Source organism: Macaca fascicularis, chromosome 7, assembly GCF_037993035.2.
Source record: "Macaca fascicularis isolate 582-1 chromosome 7, T2T-MFA8v1.1".
Classification (NCBI taxonomy): domain Eukaryota; kingdom Metazoa; phylum Chordata; class Mammalia; order Primates; family Cercopithecidae; genus Macaca; species Macaca fascicularis.
The window spans coordinates 115,077,649-115,097,283 of NC_088381.1; the positions used below are offsets into that span (position 1 = coordinate 115,077,649).

General features: G+C 35.0%; 1 protein-coding gene across 8 annotated transcripts in view; it reads right to left on the reverse strand.

Moving 5' to 3' along the window:
* Positions 1-19,635, reverse strand: part of MDGA2 (MAM domain containing glycosylphosphatidylinositol anchor 2) — an 841,756-nt gene that overhangs the window by 296,067 nt on the left and 526,054 nt on the right. For all 8 annotated transcript variants that reach the window (XR_006699884.3, XR_010588464.2, XR_012415765.1 and 5 more), the window contains exons 4-5: positions 12,546-12,742; positions 99-231 (exon numbers count right to left, since the gene is read on the reverse strand). Coding sequence is in view for 4 of the 8 variants with exons in the window: in XM_045397536.3 (XP_045253471.1) it covers positions 99-231; positions 12,546-12,742 (330 nt within the window). In the remaining 4 variants the exon portion in view is untranslated. The remainder of the gene's footprint in view (positions 1-98; positions 232-12,545; positions 12,743-19,635) is intronic.

Genomic DNA, 19,635 nt, shown 5'->3' on the forward strand with positions numbered 1-19,635 from the left:
TACACCATAGAAATAATTTGGTCTTTAAAAAGTTAAAGAGAGTTTTTAAACATTAGTTGTAGATAAGATACATGTAACATATGGAGATAATTCCATACCTGTTTTATTGGACAGTCTAAATGACACCATCTTATCAGGAATATTACATACGTTCCTCACTGAAGCAATGCAGCTATAATTAGCATAGTCCTGAGGTCGAAGATTCTTTAGTTTTAAGATCTTTGTTTCACCCTGAAAATGTAAAAAAAAAAAAAAAAAGCATTAGAAAAAGCCAACACAACCAGAATGAATGAAACATCACATTACATTGTATTAAATCATATTATTATGAGAATATGACAAGCTGTCTTTTTTTAAGGGGCATGCCCTAACTTTAAAATAAGTTATAAATGAACTAACTTTAAAATAACACTGCATTTTAAAATAATACTGTAATATTAAGTATGCCTGGAGATAAAAACTAACAGACTACAATGAAAATTCATAACATTTTCTTTGCAAACTAGTTTCCCCAGGGGAAAAGTCTATTTCTGGTGGTAGTTACACAAATTATTATACAAGGATCAGAACAGTGTACTTAATAATGGAGTGCATTCAACAAACACTGCAAGCTATTCAGACATTGACGTGAGAAGACAAAGAAAAGAATCTGAAGAAGAGCCAACAAATGAAACACAGTTGTTAGAACAAAGTTAATTAAGTAAATCTAATGATAGATAATTAAATTTATAAACATACATATTTTGTATATGAAGCAATGACAGGTGACAGATCTAAAACTGAAGGAAAGAAGCATTCATGAGTGTTTCTATATTATTATTGTTCTTGTTATTTCATGTTCAAGAGTTTAAGGGCTAACCCTCCAGGTAAATCTGCACAACTGTAGATAGATGCAAATCAAGCAAGTGGCCAGAAGTATCTAACAAACTCTTGATGAGCCAAGAAAAACTTTGTAAAAACATTGGATTGAAATTGCTGAAGGGAAAAAAAGAACATACAACAAAATTTAGTCTCCTGCCCAATTCAAATTAGGTCCCCTGGACTTTCTTTGCCTTCTAAAGTTATTAATGCATTATCTCAAAACAGTTCTTCTTGTAAATAACTTACTTATTTTGATGGCAAAATAGTGTCCCAGTGATTTTATAGTATTAGGGATACTATAAAAATTCAAAATGTTAATTTTTTTCCGGATAATGTGTGTATGGAACAATGTGTTTCATCACTTTACCTGGGTAACATGTGTCGAGTTCTAAAACTTGTAATACTTTCATATGTTACTGAGGAGGACCGGAATACTTAGTGACTTACTACATAAAAACACTGCTGTTCATTTGCAAGAAAGCTTACCCAGACATAGGCACACAGTTTTGCAAATGTGTCAAATGAATCTCTATTCTAGTGTGCATGGAATTATGGTCATAAGTATTTTCATTCACTGTTCAAATTCAGTCTTAAATCAGTCACTCCTTTAGCATTTCCCTCAGTGGTATAAAAAAAAAAAAATACCTTTCAATTTTTGTTTAGAGGAAACACTGAATTTTTAACATACGATAAAAATAAATGTATCCCGTACAAATATACACAGAAGTCTATGCGTTTCTAGAGTTTATATAAAAAACTATTATCTTGCGTTACAGAATTCCCATACATGATATAAAATGCCTAGATAATGTGCTTAGCTAGAAAGAATAGTTGAAAGAAAATGATATGCTAGAATTAGTCAACTCAGATAATTTTTGAATAAAGTGATACATCTTACCTCTCCTACCTTTGTCATACTTATTGCTCAGATTTCCTTGCTTTTATTTCTCCTCTCTATATGACTAGTGTTATTCCTTGGAATTCTACTTGTTCCATAGTTAACCTCACTTTATAATATTTCATTAGGTGGCATTATCCTTGCTGATGAATTTCTACTACAAGCTCTATTTCTTGCCCCACTCCAAAGTCTGAGCCCCCATTCCAGAATTCTCCCTGAAGTTTCAGATACACATAACAAATGTTTGTCAATATGTCCATTCTGATGCTTCAGACACATCTAAACTCAACATATCCTAAATTGAACTTCAAATCTGTTCCTTTAAACCTACTCCTATTTCTGTAAAAATTGTAATTTACACCTCAGCAGTTTAGACCTTATCAGTTATAAGTACTTTACCTTTCTTTGGAATATCCACTGCATCTTATACTATGACATATATTTGTAACTCACTATTTAGTGTTTGCTTATGAGTTATCATTTGATGTGTTGAGTTGTGCTCTTTAACTGAATCGTAAGCCCCCTAGGGGCAGAGGTATCCTGTATGTCCCACAACAGCTAAAAGAAAGCATTTCCTATCCATAGCTTAATAAATATTTGGATTAACAAGACAAACTTAAATTTTGGTCTTTCTGACAGGAAGACCATTTAACCCAGCCATACTATTATTACTGGGTATATACCTAAAGGAATATAAATCATTCTATTACACAGATACATGCACACACATGTTTATTGCAACACTATTCACAATAGCAAAGACGTGGAATCAACCTAAATGTCCATCATGTTAGACACTGGATAAAGAAAATGTGGTACACATACACCATGGAATACTATGCAGCCACAAACACACAAAAATGAAATCATGTCCTTTGCAGGAACATGGACGGAGCTGGAGAACATTATCCTTAGCAAACTAATGCAGTTAAAGAAAACCAAATACCACATGTTCTCACTTATAAGTGGGAGCTAAATGATGAGAACACACAGACACATAAGGGGGAAATCATACACACTGGGGCCTAGTGGAGGGTAGATGCTAGAAGCAGGGAAAGGATCAGGAAAAATAACTAATAGATACTAGGCTTAATACCTGGGTGATGAAATAACCTGTACAACAAACCCCTATGAACACGTTTACCTCCCAAGTAGCTGGGATTACAGGCGTGCGCCATCATGCCCGGCTAATTTTTGTATTTTTAGTAGAGACGGGGTTTCACCATGTTGGCCAGGCTGGTCTTGAACTCCTGACCTCAAGTGACCCGTCTGCCTCGGCCTCCCAAAGTGCTGGGATTACAGGCATGAGCCTCTGTATCCGGCCCACAATGATTTTATAATAATAAAAGATAGAAAACATAAAATCTATCTATACAAATTAGACATCTTCATTCTTCCTCATTAAACAACTCTGCCCTTAGCTTATGTCTGCTGTACTTCTTATATTATCCTCATTACTTTATAATTTTTTGCCCCTTTTACAAATGTTGTCATACTAATAATCAGCTGGAAACTGTCTGATTTTTTCACTGTAATGTTTCTATATTTAAATATTTTTACTTGAACTACTAAAACCTGTACATGGCCAAACTGTCTCCATGTTCCCTGTAAAACATAAAAATCATATCAAGGAAACTCAATGATTTTAAATGTTATCTTGCCATGGCATGTCCTATCTCACAGTTTAAGAAATAGTCAGTTGTTTACTTTAAATTAACTAAAAACAAGGAGGGGATGAACTCCTCTAATGTTCTGTTTCTTGATCTTCAAGCTACTACAAGGGGTGTGATCTCTCTAAAAACTCATCAAGCTGTACACTTATGTTTCATGTGCTTTTCTACACATACATTTCGATAAAAGTTTATGTAAAATTAACTATAGCCTTATTTCAACAAACAGACAATCATTTAGTGTATACTCTGTGCCAATTACCTTTTGAACGCTGGGAACACAGCGGAAAGAACATGGAGCATATGTGTGAAACAATAAATGTCTACACAAATACAGAGGATGATTTAAAAGAGTATTAAATACTACCAAATAAATCAAACAAGAGAATAGATAGAAATGAAGATGTAGTAAGCTACTTTAGATGGAACAGACTGGAAAGCAGCTCTCATTAGGTCTTACTTGAGTTGAAAGTTGAAGGGCTAGAAATACACTGGAGAGATGAGTGATACAGAATGACACTGGGACCCACAACCGTGGAGACCCTGACACAGCAGTAACGTTGGCATGTTGGAAAGCTAGAAAGAAAATTAATGTGACTGGAGTGCAGCACAATAAAGAACATAAAATGAGGTAAGATTTCAAAGCTTGGAAAAGGTCATATTAGATGGGCTATGATTGCAGATTTGTATTTATTCTAAAGTTACTTATTCTGTGTTTAATGCTACTAGTCTCTTCCTTCTAATTTTTTTCACCAAGGATTGCTTTCTCCTCTTGGAAAATACTTTAAACTTGATTTCCACCATCCCTAATTCTCCATTTCACCAAGCAACTCTACTCTCCAGTCCTTTTGAAAATTATCTGACAGCCATTATTTCAAGAAAGAGTTTTCTCTTTCGTTCTTTCTCTCTTTCTCTCTTTCTCTCTTTCTCTCTCTCTCTCTCTCTCTCTTTCTCTCTTTCTCTCTTTCTCTCTTTCTCTCTTTCTCTCTTTCTTTCTTTCTTTCTTTTTTGACATAGTTTAGCTCTGTCACCCAGGAGTGCAGTGGTGTGACCTCGGCTCGCTGAAACTCCGCCTCCACGTTCAAGCAATTCTCATGCTTCAGCATCACAAGTAACTGGGATTATAGGCGCGTGACATCACACTGGGCTAATTTTTATATTTTTAGTAGAGATGGGGTTTCACCATATTGACCAGGCTGGTCTGTAACTCCTGGCCTCAAGTGATCTGCCTGCCTTGGCCTCCCAAAGTGTTGGGATTACAGGCATAAGCCGCTGCACCAGCCTCAATATGAAGAGATTTCAACCTAAAAGTTCTTACTTCTGATCCATCCTCTAAAAGTGTATTCTTCCTATGGGTATTCTCCTTTACTTTTTGAGTTAATGCTTTTTGTCTATTTATATCAATCACATTTGAGTATATATTTATATATGTTTTTATTGTTTATATTATGTCTATGTATTGATTCTGCCTTTTCATTTAATGAGATCACTTCAAATTCTCTTCCCTACCATTTGGGCAGTGTTTTGCATGTTGTCAACTCAGAAAAGATTGCTGACTAGAAAGGAATAGAGCCAGCTCATCATATTGCACATAGTAAGTTTTTAGTAAGTTTCCTGAACCATGTTGACTCTAATGGTAGTAATGGAAATTTAAAAAATCTTTACATTAGGGTAGCCTGCAAGATAGATTTATGAAGCTGCATTTGGGGCCATCCATAGGAGAGCTGAACAGTCAATTATGGAAAAGAGAATGTAAAAGAAAGGTAAGCCCCAAGGAAATATATACAATAATCAAGTACAGAGAACCAATATCAATGCAGCTCTGGCCATTAAAATGCAGAGGTGGTTTTTGTAAAGGATGCATTCTTAAAATATTTTGTATACCTGAATTTTTGTGATCAGGGACACTGCTAGTATTTATGTTATCTAAAGGTAAAAAATATGAATTTGGTGGTAATATTGAGATTACAAAAGAGAATTTGTGCTACTGTTTGAGATGATTTCTATTCTTTAAAGACCTACAAGTATAGCCCTATAAATACAACGGTATGCATATGTATATCCTAGTTAATTCTTATTCAGAACACAGCAGCAAAATGGACACATGAGAAGGTGCTGTAGTTTAGATGTTTGTCCTTAATCCTCATGTTGAAATTTAATCCCAATGTTGGAAGTAGCGCCTAATGAAAGATATCTGGGTCATGGGGGTAGATGCCTCATGAATAGATTAATCTACTGAGGGGGGCTGTGAATGAGTTCTAACTCTATTAGTTTCCTTGAGAGCTGGTTGTTAAAAATAAATCTGGAACATCCCCCCTCTCTCTCTTGCTTCCTCTCTCATCATGTGATCTCTGCACATACCAGCTCCCCTTTGCCTTTTGCCATGAGTGAAAGCAGCATGAAGCCCTCACCAGATGCAGATGCCATATCATGCTTCCTGTACAGTCTGCAAAACTGAGAACCAAATAAATATATTTTCTTTATACATTATCTAATCTCAGGCGTTCCTTTATGGCAACACAAAACGGACTGAGAAGAATAGACAAAAAAAGAAAGAAAAGCCTCTAGATGCATGATTTCCCAGTGGTTCAGCTATCATGGGATTGGAGAGTTGTTCTGGGTCAGCTAAAATGATTACTTCTTGCAGTCAGAAAACAAGATACCAAGATATGTGAAACTAGAGGAGCCAGGTAACATGGTCTGTAAGTCAATATATAAGATTAATGTATATACCATGTCAATGGGTAGAGTGGGTAATTCAGATGAAGCCTGTTAATGGAATATTTTTTAAAATAACAGAATTATGGAAAACTTTGAGGCTTACCTTCTTAATTCATGACAGTCAGGATATAATAAAAATATTTTAAAACAACACGGCAGAATGTATAAGAAAGCAGAGAATATATGCACACACAGATTAATGTTATCAAATGGCATATATGTGTACATGTGGTAATGAGTATCATTTAGACTTTACTATTTATAACTACTTTATCACATAACATTAATTTCATTTTGTTATCATTTGAGTTTGATATTTTGGGTGTTGGGAGGCTTTTTGTATGTGAATTTTCATGATTTGTAAAAAGGAATTTTGAGTTGATTATTGTCTAATTGTATAATTAGTCTAATTAGACTAATTACAACTAATTATGTAATTGATGTAAACATGTTCAGTCTTGTAATTAGATGGTGTAATTACAATACACAAGATGATGTCATGAACATCTTTACAAAGTTCTAGACAAATGGAAAGTGAATTTTCAATTTGTAAGATTTAAGTAATTGTTTAACATTTCTTAAACAATTACAAAATTATCTGCAATATATATATTTAACTTTTGACATTACTTTTTAACAAAAGAAATAAAAGGAAGACATACAATGTATATTAGTTAGTGGCCCTTACCAATGCTGACATTGCTCTAGTGAAGGAATACACACAGCCTCAAGCGGTATTTCCATATTACTTATAAAATAAAGCAGAACTTTAAAAAAATTATATTCATTCATTTTGATACTTAGATATCAGTAAAAACTAAAGCCTGTCAAGTTAGATTCATTTTATGAAGCTCTAATGACTAATTTATTACAAACTTATAAATAGAAAATTATATATGCTAGCCTATGTCTTTTAGTAGTAAGTGAGTGGAAGTACAAAAAATATACTTATTCCTCCTAGAAATATTGCATTATGTACTTATGAATTCATACCAGCTTTAGGAACACAGACCAATTTTTTTCTGGAAACATTGTCTATAAAAAGGTATAAACAAGATTTTTGTCACTCAACAGAATTTAGGAATAAATATTCAATTCAAATTACTATAGTTATTAGCATATTATTAATCAGCATACAAAATAGATATATCTCATTATCTTAGAAATTCTATTTATTAAAAACAAGACGTTAGTAAATAACATTATTATTGAAAACATATCTTGAAAAGAAGTTTCATTTTCTAACATTAAAACTTCAGCAGACATCTGAACCCTTCCACCATATATTCCCAATATGCCTCCCCAGCTTCACAGTTCCCTGTCATCCACACATACTAAGTATTGTTCTAACGAACGAGAGACATGGATACTCTTTGGAGACATTGTCTTTCTTCTGCATTTCTTGCAGGTGCTAATGTCTCCACCTTGAATGCTCCCTCCATAGCAGTGTTGTGTATCTCTATTTTGACAATGATTTTTATTTTATATCATAATTATTGATCATCTTAAGTTTTCCTTTATATATCAACAAACATCAGAGGAGGAGCCTTGCCTAGTACCTCTGTATTTCTGGCAAAGGTATGCCCATATCTTGAATATAGTAGATCTTAGTTATTTTAACTGAATCTTATTTACGTCATGAAGCCACAAAGGCCAATGGCTATCAACCTAATGAGATAAATTTAAAAATTAAAATATTATTGAAGTGCCCCAATATGAACAATGCTAACATAAAAGTTTTTTTCATTATAAAGTACACATGGCAGTATGGGAAACAGTAGTTCAAGAAATCAATAACATCTAAGAAGTATATATGTATATGTTTGTGTAAAGTTATATATACATATATATACACACATGTATGTTTTGTCCTTCCCTACATATATATATGTATACATATATATACATATATATATAGAGAGAGAGACATAAAAACATTAGCACAATAAGCAAAAGATAAAGTAAACAGAGAAAGAGTAACCCAATATGGAGGTATAAAGAAGGAAGGAATGAGACGTTGTATCAGCTTTTCAGAGACAGCTTCCCTGAGATGATGAGTCTTCAGTGTTAAGAAGGCCTCTGCCATATTATCTAACTAAAGAATACCTAGAAATAAATTTAACCAAGGAGGGGAAAGATTGATACAATGCAAACCATCAAACATTGATGAGAAAAATTGAAGAGGATACAATTAAATTGGAAGATATCACAGGTTAACAGATTGGAAGAATTAACATTGTTAAAATGTCTGTACTATCCAAAGTGATCCACAGATTCAATCCAATCCTGTTAAAATACCAATGAAATTCTTCACAGATATAAGAAAACACAATCCAAAATGTGTATGAAACCACAAAAAATCCCAAACAGCCAAAGCAATTTTGAGCAAAAACAACAAAGTTGGCATCATACTATCTGACTTCAAAATATTCTACAATACTATAGTATCCAAAACAGCATAGTACTGACATAAAAATAGACATATAGGCCAATGGAATGGAATAGACAGCACATAACCAAATCAACACACTTACAGCCAATGAATTTTCAACAAAAGTGCCAAAATCTCACATTAGGGAAAGGAAAATGTGTCTTCAGTAGATAGTGCTGGGAAGCTTGAATATTCACATGCAGAAAGGTAAAGCTACACTTCTATTTCTCCTCATATACAAACAACAACTCAAAATGAATTCAACCCTTAAATGTAAGACCGGAGATAACACAACTACTAGAAGAAAACATAGGGGAAATGCTTCATGACATTGGTCTAGGGACAGGCAACTGAAACAGAAATAGAAAAATAGAATTATATTGAACCAAAAAGCTTGGGCATATGAATGGAAACAATCAACACAGTGAAGAAACAACCTACAGAATGGGAGAAAATATTTGCAGACTATGCATTCAAAGTGATAGAGGTTAATATCTAGAAAATACACAGAACTTAACAGCAAAAAAAAAAAAAAAATCTTATTTTAAAATGGGCAAAAGATGTAAATAGACATTACTCAAAAGAATATATACAAATGACCAACAGTTATGTGAAAAAATGCTCAAAATCACTAATTACTAAGGACATGCAAAACAAAACCACAGTGAGCTATCACCCCCCCTCCCATTCGAATGGCTATTATCAAAAAGACAAAAAATAACAAATTCTGGTGTGGATGCAGAGTAAGAGGAACACTTATACACTGTTGGCGGGAATGCAAATTAGTACAGCCATTATGGAAAACAGTATAGGGGTTCCTCAAAAAATTAAAAATAGAGCTATAATATGATCCAGCAATCCTACTGTTGGATAAATCCAAAAGAAATTAAAACAGTATGTTGAGGAGATACTTGCACTTCCATATTTATTACAGGACCATTCACAATAGACAAAATAGGTAATAAACCTAAGTGTTCATCAACAGATGAATGGATAAAGAAAATGTGGAATATGTACATAATGGAATACTATTCAGCTATGAAATAACGAATGCAGCTATAAAATAATGAATGTTTATTTTACCTAATATAATGTCCTCCAGATCCGTCCACATTGCTGCAAATGATGGGTCTGTCCCAGAGCCAGCAACATGGATGGATCTGAAGGACATTATGTTAAGTAAAATAATCAAGGTACAGAAAGACAAATACTATATTATTTACTCATGTGTGGAATCTAAAAAAGTTGACCTCCTAGAATTAGAGAGCACAATAATCGTTAGCAGTGGCTAGAGAAAGGGAGGTAGAAGGGAGAATAGAAAGAGATCGGTCAATAGGTGCAAAGTTACACTTTGGAGGAACAGATTCTAGTGTTCCATTGCAGAATAAGTTGACCATTTAACAATATTGTATTGTATATTTCAATACAGCTAGAAGAGAATATTTTGATCATTATCATCATGAAGAAATGATAAATGTATCAGGTAATGGATATGCTAAATACCCTGATTTGATTATGATACAATGTGCAGACATGTATCAAAACATCACACCATACCAGATACATATGGACAGTTATAATGTATCAATTTTTTAAAAGTTTGACTGTGCTTGTTTAGTAAATTTAAAATAAATCCTTAAATATTTTGATAGTATGAAAGATTTTCCAAAATCTGGACAAGACCCATGTGTTCAATTCCAAGTGATTGGGCCCATTTGCAGGTTAGAAATAGCCATATAGCTAGGCACGGTGGCTCACACCTGTAATCCCGGCACATTGCAAGGCCAAGGCGGGTGGATTGCTTGAGGTCAGGAGTTTGAGATCAGCCTAGCCAACATGGTAAATCCCATTTCTACTAAATTTACAAACATTAGCCTAGTGTGGTGGTGGACACCTTTAATCCCAGCTACTCAGGAGGCTGAGGCATGAGAAACGCTTAAACCCGGAGGCAGAGATTGCAGTAAGCAGAGATCATGTCACTGCACTCCAGCCCAGGTGACAGAGCGAGGCTCCATCTCAAAAACAAGCAAACAAAAAGAAATAACCATATAGTGAAAAGATGTTTAGAATTACCTTATTTTCTATAAATGTTACCATGTTTGAAAAGATTCTAGAGGAAAAGATGTTTTCTAAATCTTAATAATGTGCATATTTTAAAAATAAATTGACAATAGAAAAATAAAATACGTAATAGATGATCATTTATCTGGATAATATTTTAAACCAAAAAATCATTTTAGTAACAATTGAAGAATGAATTAAAGCATTACAGAAAGTATGGGGGAAAATTCAGTCCTACCCGTTGGCAGAGAACACTTAGTGTCACAGTGGCCTAAATCAAGAGACAATCAGATTAGAACAGGCCTCAGTACTATGTTATGGTGAACTGACTAGCAATGCCATGTGCGATGCTGATTTTCAGAGATTTATATTTTGGCAAGTTAAAACTGTTCTATACCTTTTAAAAAATAAAGAATACATATTTTTATTTACAATCTATTTGCAAAACAGGAATATATATGACATGTGCAGATGTTATATAATCACTGCATTATTCCACAGTTAATGTCTAAATATTGGCAATTATATTAATCTGAAAGAGGTCAGGCCTTAGTTTACCATATAAGGAAATATATTCAATGGTGAAAAATGGGATGCTGGGATATTTACAAAGTCAAAGTAACCTTATGTTATTAGAGTTTAGATATGAAAGCTGTATTAATCTTTAAAACTGTGGAGTAAAATATTTATAATAATTAAAGATTAATTATACATTTTCCTAGTTAGGGATATATAGATATCTCAAATGTATGTACAATGTGTCAAATTCCTGCCTATCTTGTGATCTATATAATATCCTTTTTTTTTTTTTTTTTTTTTTTTTTTTGACAGACTCTCACTCTGTTGCCAGGCTGGAGCACAGTGGTGCGAGATCTCGGCTCACTGCAACCTCTGCCTCCCGGGTTCAGGCGATTTTCCTGCCTCAGCCTCCTGAGTAGCTGGGACTACAGGCACATGCCACCATGCCCAGCTAATTTTTGTATTTTTAGTAGAGATGGGGTTTCACCATGTTGTCCAGGATTATCTCTATCTCTTGACCTCGTCTCAGCCTCAGCCTCCCAAAGCGCTGAGATTACAGGCATGAGCCACCACGCCCAGCCAATTTATATAATTTTAAAAATTATTTTTCTTTGTCACAATACTTTTGAACATTGGTCCACATTTTTTTTATTTAAAACTTTTTCCTTGTTAATTTAGGTTTGTGCTTCTTTCTAGTCATCAAAAAACCTTTATAATAACAGCATGCAAATATTCCCACAAATTTCAGTATCTTCCTGAAGACTTATTAATTCCTTACTCTTCGTGTATTACACAATAATATTTCATATTACATTCATTCTATGTAAAATTAATTCAACTTTTATTAAATACATATGTAATGACTCCTTAAATATTTTCATTTTTAGCACAATTAAAGCTCTATTTCTAAACCAAGTCAAAAGCGAACATGACTAAAGGAAATTAAAGATATATCTCTCCTAAAACCAAAGCCAAATAAATTTCAAACAGGTTTCTTCATGTGTTTAATAGCTATTCACCATTTGCAAATGGGGAAATCAAAATCTCTCCTTTTGAGAAATACTTTCCACAAAACCCAAATCAGCCAGCAAAATGTATAACTGTGTATGTTATAGTGAAACATAGGAAAACTTACATATTAAAAAAATATGTTAGGACATATTAAGTTAAAAAATGTTTTCAAGAGTTAACATTTTAAATTTAACCACATAAAAATAAGTTGTCCTTTATATTTAAGTTCTCTAATCTTTAAGGCAAGCACATATTGGTTTTTGAAAGGCCAGAATAGAGAAACTATGTTTTCAAATAGCTATGAATTCATGCTGCCTGAATTAGGAAAGTATCCTAGCAGAGTAGGGTGGAAATACTGTACCTTAATTCATACCTGGGTAAAGAATGGTTCATAAATCTCAACTCCTTTATCAGATCCTTGCAGCAAGACCTCCTGGCCACGTCTCCAGCTATACCGAACAGGAGGATTGGAATTGGCAACACACCGGAGGAACACTGTTCTCTCATAGTAAAATTGTTCTTTAGCTTCACCTATACTTTGATGAACAGTTACTACTGGATCATCCAAATCTAGAAGAAATAAAAACAACCAAATGGCAATGTTATGAGATAGATGACTTTTAAAGAATTGTGCATATACGACCCAACCAAAAATGCACATTCCTCACTGACTGTATTACTTATCACTAGGTACTTTTTTTTCACTCAGCTTATTGAATTCATTTGCAAAGACATTTCCAATGATAAGAAGTAAAGCATATTAGTATCTCTATTTGTTGATATAGTACAAATAATCTTGTATATTTCTAACTTTTTGTCTATAGCCACATAAAACAGGGTTCCATGAGAGAGATAAAAAATTAAAACACTCAAATTCAAGAGCTTAGCCAAAACAATGAACCTCAGTGACCAAAAAATTTAATATCAAGCTGCCTGACTTACTCTTTCTCTTTTTTCTTTTTTTAAAACAGGGTCTTGCTCTGTCAACCAGGCTGAAGTCCTGTGGCACAACTCAGAGCTTACTGCAGCCTCAACCTCCTGAACCCAAGCAATCCCCCTGCTTCAGTCTCCTGAGTAGCTGAGACTACAGGCATGTACCACCATGCCCGGCTAATTTTTTTTTTTTTTTTTTTTGTACATACAGGGACTGGCTATGTTTTTGGTACAGACAGAGACTGGTTGTTCTTAAACTCCTAGCTTCAAGTGATCCTACCACCTCGGTTTCCCAAAGTGCTAGATTACAGGCGTGAACTACTATACTAGACCTCTTTGTCTTAATATACTTCTTTTTCCAATTATTTATAACTGATATATTAAAAATAATAAAAAAACTTTAGAAATTATTAGTCTATGTTTTGTACCAAAATATGATCTTGCACAGGACTAAATGTTATCTCAAATTTTATATTCCAGATTATATTTGTTAATTTGAAAGGTGCTCAAAGGTATTATTAAAAGGCACTCCTATTTCTATTACTGGATATTGGAACCAATTATGTGTCATTTTGCATGTATCGTAAAGAAAGACTGTACAGCAGAGGCTCAGCATTTTCTGAAAAAGGTTGATTCATAAATACCTTGGGCTTTGGAGGTCAAATGATTGTTTCAACTACTTATCTCTACCATTGCAGTGTGAAAGCAGCCTAACACAATAGGTAAATTAATAATGAATGTTGCTGAGTTCCAATGAAGCTTTATTTATAAATACAGACACTCCTCAACCAGCTTTGGCTACTGGGCCATAATTTGCCAACCCTGACATGGCATATTCCAGGTTCTTTTCTTAAGAGTAAAATAAATTTTAAAAGTGTACTTGCATTAAAGCAGCAAGTTCTTAGTTCCATGTGCTAGTATAAACTTAGTATATACTTTAAGTATGATACAAAACCTGCTGTGTTCATTACCACCTTCACCCAGCTGTACCCCTTTGAATTATAACCAAGAAAGGTTACTTAACTTTGGAGTCTTCAATTTCCTTGTCAGCAAATCAGAATAATAATGATACCATATTATTTAGGCTGTTGAAGGATTGAATTAGATAGTCCACAAAGCCCTGGACACAGAGTTTTAAATTGGTGCAAAAGTAATTTCAGTTTTTGTCATTACTTTTAATGAATGCTTAATAAAAGTTAGCTATTACTATTATTAATAATATTATTACTATCATTATTGGAGTCTCATTTAAACTCCTATTGATTCTATGCTGTTTTCTTGTTTTTATTTCACCAATTCATAATACATTCAACTCTTATTATAAATAAGTAAAATGCCACTTGTCCATTGTCCAGACTATCAAACGCTTCTACATGACAAAAACTTTTACAAAGGCCTGGAAATAACCTACAGTATTTATGTGGACATAAGAATAGTGAAGTGTGTGAGCATATGCTACCCTGAATATTTAAAAGACATTGGTCCTTAGAAAAGATTCTGTCTGATGTGTTAACATAATAAAAAGGCAACCAAAGTAGTGAAGTAATAGCTACCCTAGAGAATCAAAGTAAAGAACAGAATCCAAAATTTCCCCATTCTTTAAAAAGTTTTTAATTTTTTTTCAAATGTGATTTGCTTGACAGTCCTACTTTGATTTCTAGTTTTGCAACATTCTGAGGGTTTTTTTTTTTCTTCCAACATCAGAATATTTTCACAGCTACCTCAAAGGCCTCTAATTTTAGTAGTGTAAATTTACAGAACAACTGCTGCTTTTTGGTAAAGCTTAAAGGAACTTTCCATTTAAATTCACTCTATTAGCTGTGCAGTGATATATGCTGTCAGGTTTTATTAAGTTGGGATATTTAGGGATACCAGCATCATTATCATAAAATGTTTTGAGATTTTAAAAATCTATCAAATATTTATTAATTTGGTGGTTAGCCTTTCATATATATCATATATATTGATTAACTGAATTTAGCCTTAGTGACTTGAAAAAAGATACTCTGATTCAATTGTAAAAAATTTATTTATTTTTCTTGTTCAAAACATAATTTCTTTAGTCACAGGCTCATTTTTAGAAGTTATGAGCTGTATATTTTGTAAAGATTAAATTCTGAATTCAGAAAGCTCAGGAATAAAACAGAATTGGATGGTAAACAGTGTAACAATGATGACTTCCGAACAGTTAATAGGGTTGTACTTTCCAACACCCATTTATTGATGTATCCCCAGCTGTTTTCTTGTTAGGTGGTAGTGTCAACAGACTCAGTCAGGAATAGACCAAACCTGTTCTTCCCTGGTCTGGATGACTTGTGGGTCATTGGTCTTCAAGATTCTAATTTTGTGACAATGGCTTATTGTACTGGCTAGGTTATCTGTTGAATTCACTCATGCTTAGAAATTTCTAAGTGTTTTTTACATTTCAGATTTAAAAATAACATGCCAGAACAAGATTTGTGTAAGACAAGTGAAATGGGAGCACAGATAAAAATATATAATTTTAAGGGAGATTATATATGTATGTTTGTGTGTGCCTACATCTATGCACATGTGTAGATACACATAATTATATATAATAATATATAATGTAAGTAATTTATACACACATATCACTTAAATCTATTTTAATATATATTCTTTAGATTACTAAATATATATCGAATATTTGTATTTGAGTTAGGACAGGTTTCTGAGAAAACAGATGAAGAGATGTGTGTGCAGAAATGGTTCTGGTAAGTACCTTATAGATCAACACATGTGAGAGAGTGAAAGAAGTAGGATTGATCAAGGGGAGGGTTGAACTACAAAAGGTCTCAGTAGCCTTGAAGAACTTTCTGAGCTGTGATAGCCCCTCAAAGCTGCCCTGCCCTGAGGCAAAGGTGCTAAGCCTTTATACACCCACCCCCTCCCCTATCAACAGGTCATTCAATTTATGCTACTCCTCACTAGGAGACATAACCTTAGGAGGGCCTGCTCTGTTCGGCTTATTTCTAGAGAGGGCAGTTCTAGCTGACAGCAATCATCTGCTAATACTCTCAGCAGTGGGAGGAATGAGTGCTTCAGTCCCGAGGAAGGGATGTGACTGCTGCACTGCAGTATCCAGGCAGATCTACTTGCTAGGTGTGATAAATCTATCTGGGAAAAGCTACTCCAAGACTCTGGTTAGTCTCTTCCTAGGAAAACTTTCAAAAGGAACTATAGTAGGACTATATCCATCATCTCCTTCTACTATTGCCATTCCAGATTCCTCTCACCCTGAGCTAGTACATTTTTTGGTGTAGGTAGCTTACCTTGTTGCATTACTAGAATTTTGTCAAATTTGAGCCCTTGATCATCATATCCTTCTCAAACCAAGGTTGATGTACTTGTCTGTTTATGACCAAAATTGAACAAGAGAATACCAAGAAATGACTCATTGCATTAACTGGTTATCAAACATATTGCTCCCTGCCTCACTATGTAACAACAGTCCTACCAACACAGCCTCATATAGGCTGGTCACTCCCAATAGGATAGTGATTCCTCTTATCTGCTGCTTCCTGACACAGAAGCCTAAAGTAGCTGAGCTGATGCCATGGCTTAAAGATTAATGGGAATCTTGCTATGTCACTTAATAGAAGGTTTTTCCCTTTCTGGGAACTGGGACCTCTAAACTGGCAGAGCCCAGAGTTGCAGGAAGGAAAGCATTCCCCCAGTGGGTCATTGGATGTGATGATAGTGAGGTCACTTCTTGGTTCTTGGACCTGTGTATTCTATAAGGAGAAAAAGCAGCATATAATAATGGTCATTGATTTAGAATTTAACTGCATCCTGGAGGGTAGAACCCACCCCTTACTGGATATTTTCTCTGTAAAACTCAATTGCCCTCTCTAAAAGGCCATTCCATCTCTCTATTAAGTTGGCAATTTTAGTTGACGTAGTACGTGATATGACCAGATAATCCATGGCAATGTGCCCACTCCGGAATCCTGATATCCAAGTCAATTTGGATCCTGTGTATGACATCTCTCAAAGTATCTCAGGAGTCCATTTTCCCTAGTGTACGATTATTCAAGTAAATCGATGTAGGTTTTCTGTAGAAAGAACTGAGAGAATAATTACCATATACATTAGCTATGGTGTTTCAGGGTTCTTTCTGGTGATTCAGTTGAAGTCTTCAGTTAACAAGCTCAAAGTCTGAAAACTGTCTCAGGTACAGTAATTGGACAAGGATGGTGGCTTTTTATTAGGCAGCCATATGCAGACTCTTATTCACCGATTTTTAATTTATTTAAATTGTGTAGATTGTGCAATAGTTTGTTGGCTGTCCACTTATTTTCCCCTAGAGATGCTGTGTTCTGTTAACCATCTCCATAGCTCTCTGTAATTCTGGAGTCTTAGATATATTTGAACAAGCCATTCATTAAGATAAGTGCGCCTGGCTGGGCACAGTGGATCATGCCTATAATCCCAGTGCTTTGGGAGGCCCAGGTTGGGTGGATCATTTGAGGTCAGGGGTTTGAGACAAGCCTGGCCAACATGGTGAAACCCATATCTACCAAATATACAAAAATTAGCCAGGCATGGTGGCAGGCACTTGTAGTACCAGCTAGACGGGAGGTTGAGTGGAGAACTGCTTGAACCCGGGAGGTGGAGGTTGCAATGGGTCAAGATCGCACCACTGCATTCCAACCAGAGTGAGACTCTGTCTCAAAAACAAAAACAAAAAACAAAAAATAAGTGTGCTTACTTTTCTTGTGACAACTAAGAACTACCTCCTAGCCTCTATTATTTTGAAAATCTGTCATCCCCACTGTTATGAGAGAGGCCAATTCTATAATAGCATCTACTGCTATCAACATTTGCCTATAGAGAACAGTCCAGTCACCACTGAGCTTCTTAATGATGCTTGTGTCTCAGTCATCAGCATATTCTTACTGCTTTAGTCAATGAGGTGTTGTCCAAGCCTTTACAAAGAAAAAGTGAGCTGATGATATTTCTGGAACTTATATGACATATTCACTTTAGCATTCGCACTTCTCTGAGTCATTTGGTCCTTTTTTCACTGTCTGCACAGCTGTTTGGGCATTTATACTTTATTTAGTGGAGACCATTGCTTTCCCCAAGTTTCCAAGAGCCATCCTAGCAGTGTATGACACTATTTCCTGCTGTCTTTGTCTAAGTGTTAAATCTTGTATCATGGTAGAATGTTCCCATATCAAGAATCTATGTCACTATCCTCACTTGATCCTATTTTCCACCCTCATTGTTATTCAGTCTCTTATTCTCCATCCCATCTCATCCAGCAGCCTCAGGATCTAGCTCCATACATACTTCCCTAACTCCCGGCTGGGGTCTACAGCTAATTTAAAGCATAATATTTTTCCTCTCTTAGAAGCCCAACAATTCCAGAGCCAAGTAATGTTATCTAATGGCCCTATATGGATCTGGTGGCCAGAATGGAGGTGGGGTTATTTCCTAAGAAGGGTGTGAGTTACCTCCAAGGGAAGAAGTTTCTGTGTCATCTTCAAGCAAGATGGAAATGACTGCCTCTAATTGGAAGGAATAGGCAAGTTCTGTAGGTCCAGATGGTTTAGGAAAATTTGAGACTTCAAGGTTATGGAGTCCATAAACCCAGTTGTAACCACCCCCTATAAGACTCGCCTTGTTCCCAACCAGGGTTCAGACTCTGGCATAGCTGAGGATGCAGGCCTCTTGAAATTCTGTTATACTTTTAAATAAGCCCTAAGCCTTATTATCTGCTGGTATGACCTTTGACTGCAGAAGATAAGAATATCTTTGTATTTTTCCAAAGAGGTCTTATGCTCACATACCATGGTCAAGTGATGATTAATTACACTTAGCCTTTCATTTTTTTTCCTCCACTGCATAACAGGAACCCAGCAGAACCTAATTGATTCCATTGTCCTTATAATTATTACTTTCCTCTGAATTCCTTAGAAGCCTGAAATATTGAATTCACAAGGCATTACCTTTCATCAGTACCTATCCTTATCACAGGTGAAGATTTTAAAAACTTCCCACTATAGCAATCAAGAGTGGTTGGCCAGGCGTGGTGGCTCATGCCTGTAATTCCAGCACTTTGGAAGGCCAAGGCAGGCAGATCATCTGAGATAGGGAATTAAAAGACCAGCCTGGGCAACATGGTGAATTAGTCTCTTCTAAAAATATAAAAATTAGCTGGACATGGTGGCACACGCCTGTAATCCCAGCTATTCAGAAGGCTGAGGCACAAGAATCGCTTGAACCCGGGAGGTAGAGGTTGTAGTGAGCTGAGATCATGCCACTTTACTCCAGCCTGGGTGACAGAGCAAGATTCTGTCTCAAAAAAAAAAAAAAAAAAAAAAAAAAGAGCTATCAGTGGCTGCCCTCCAACAGCAATGGGGCCCTCATTACAGCCAGCTAGTTGGCTGGTGAGTGATCCATCTCTAAAGTTCCATTTTAAAGTTATCTTCCTCAGATCATCTAGAATGGGTTCTTTGGAAATCTTATTCTTTGATGAAGACATGCATTTTGGAAGATGTTGG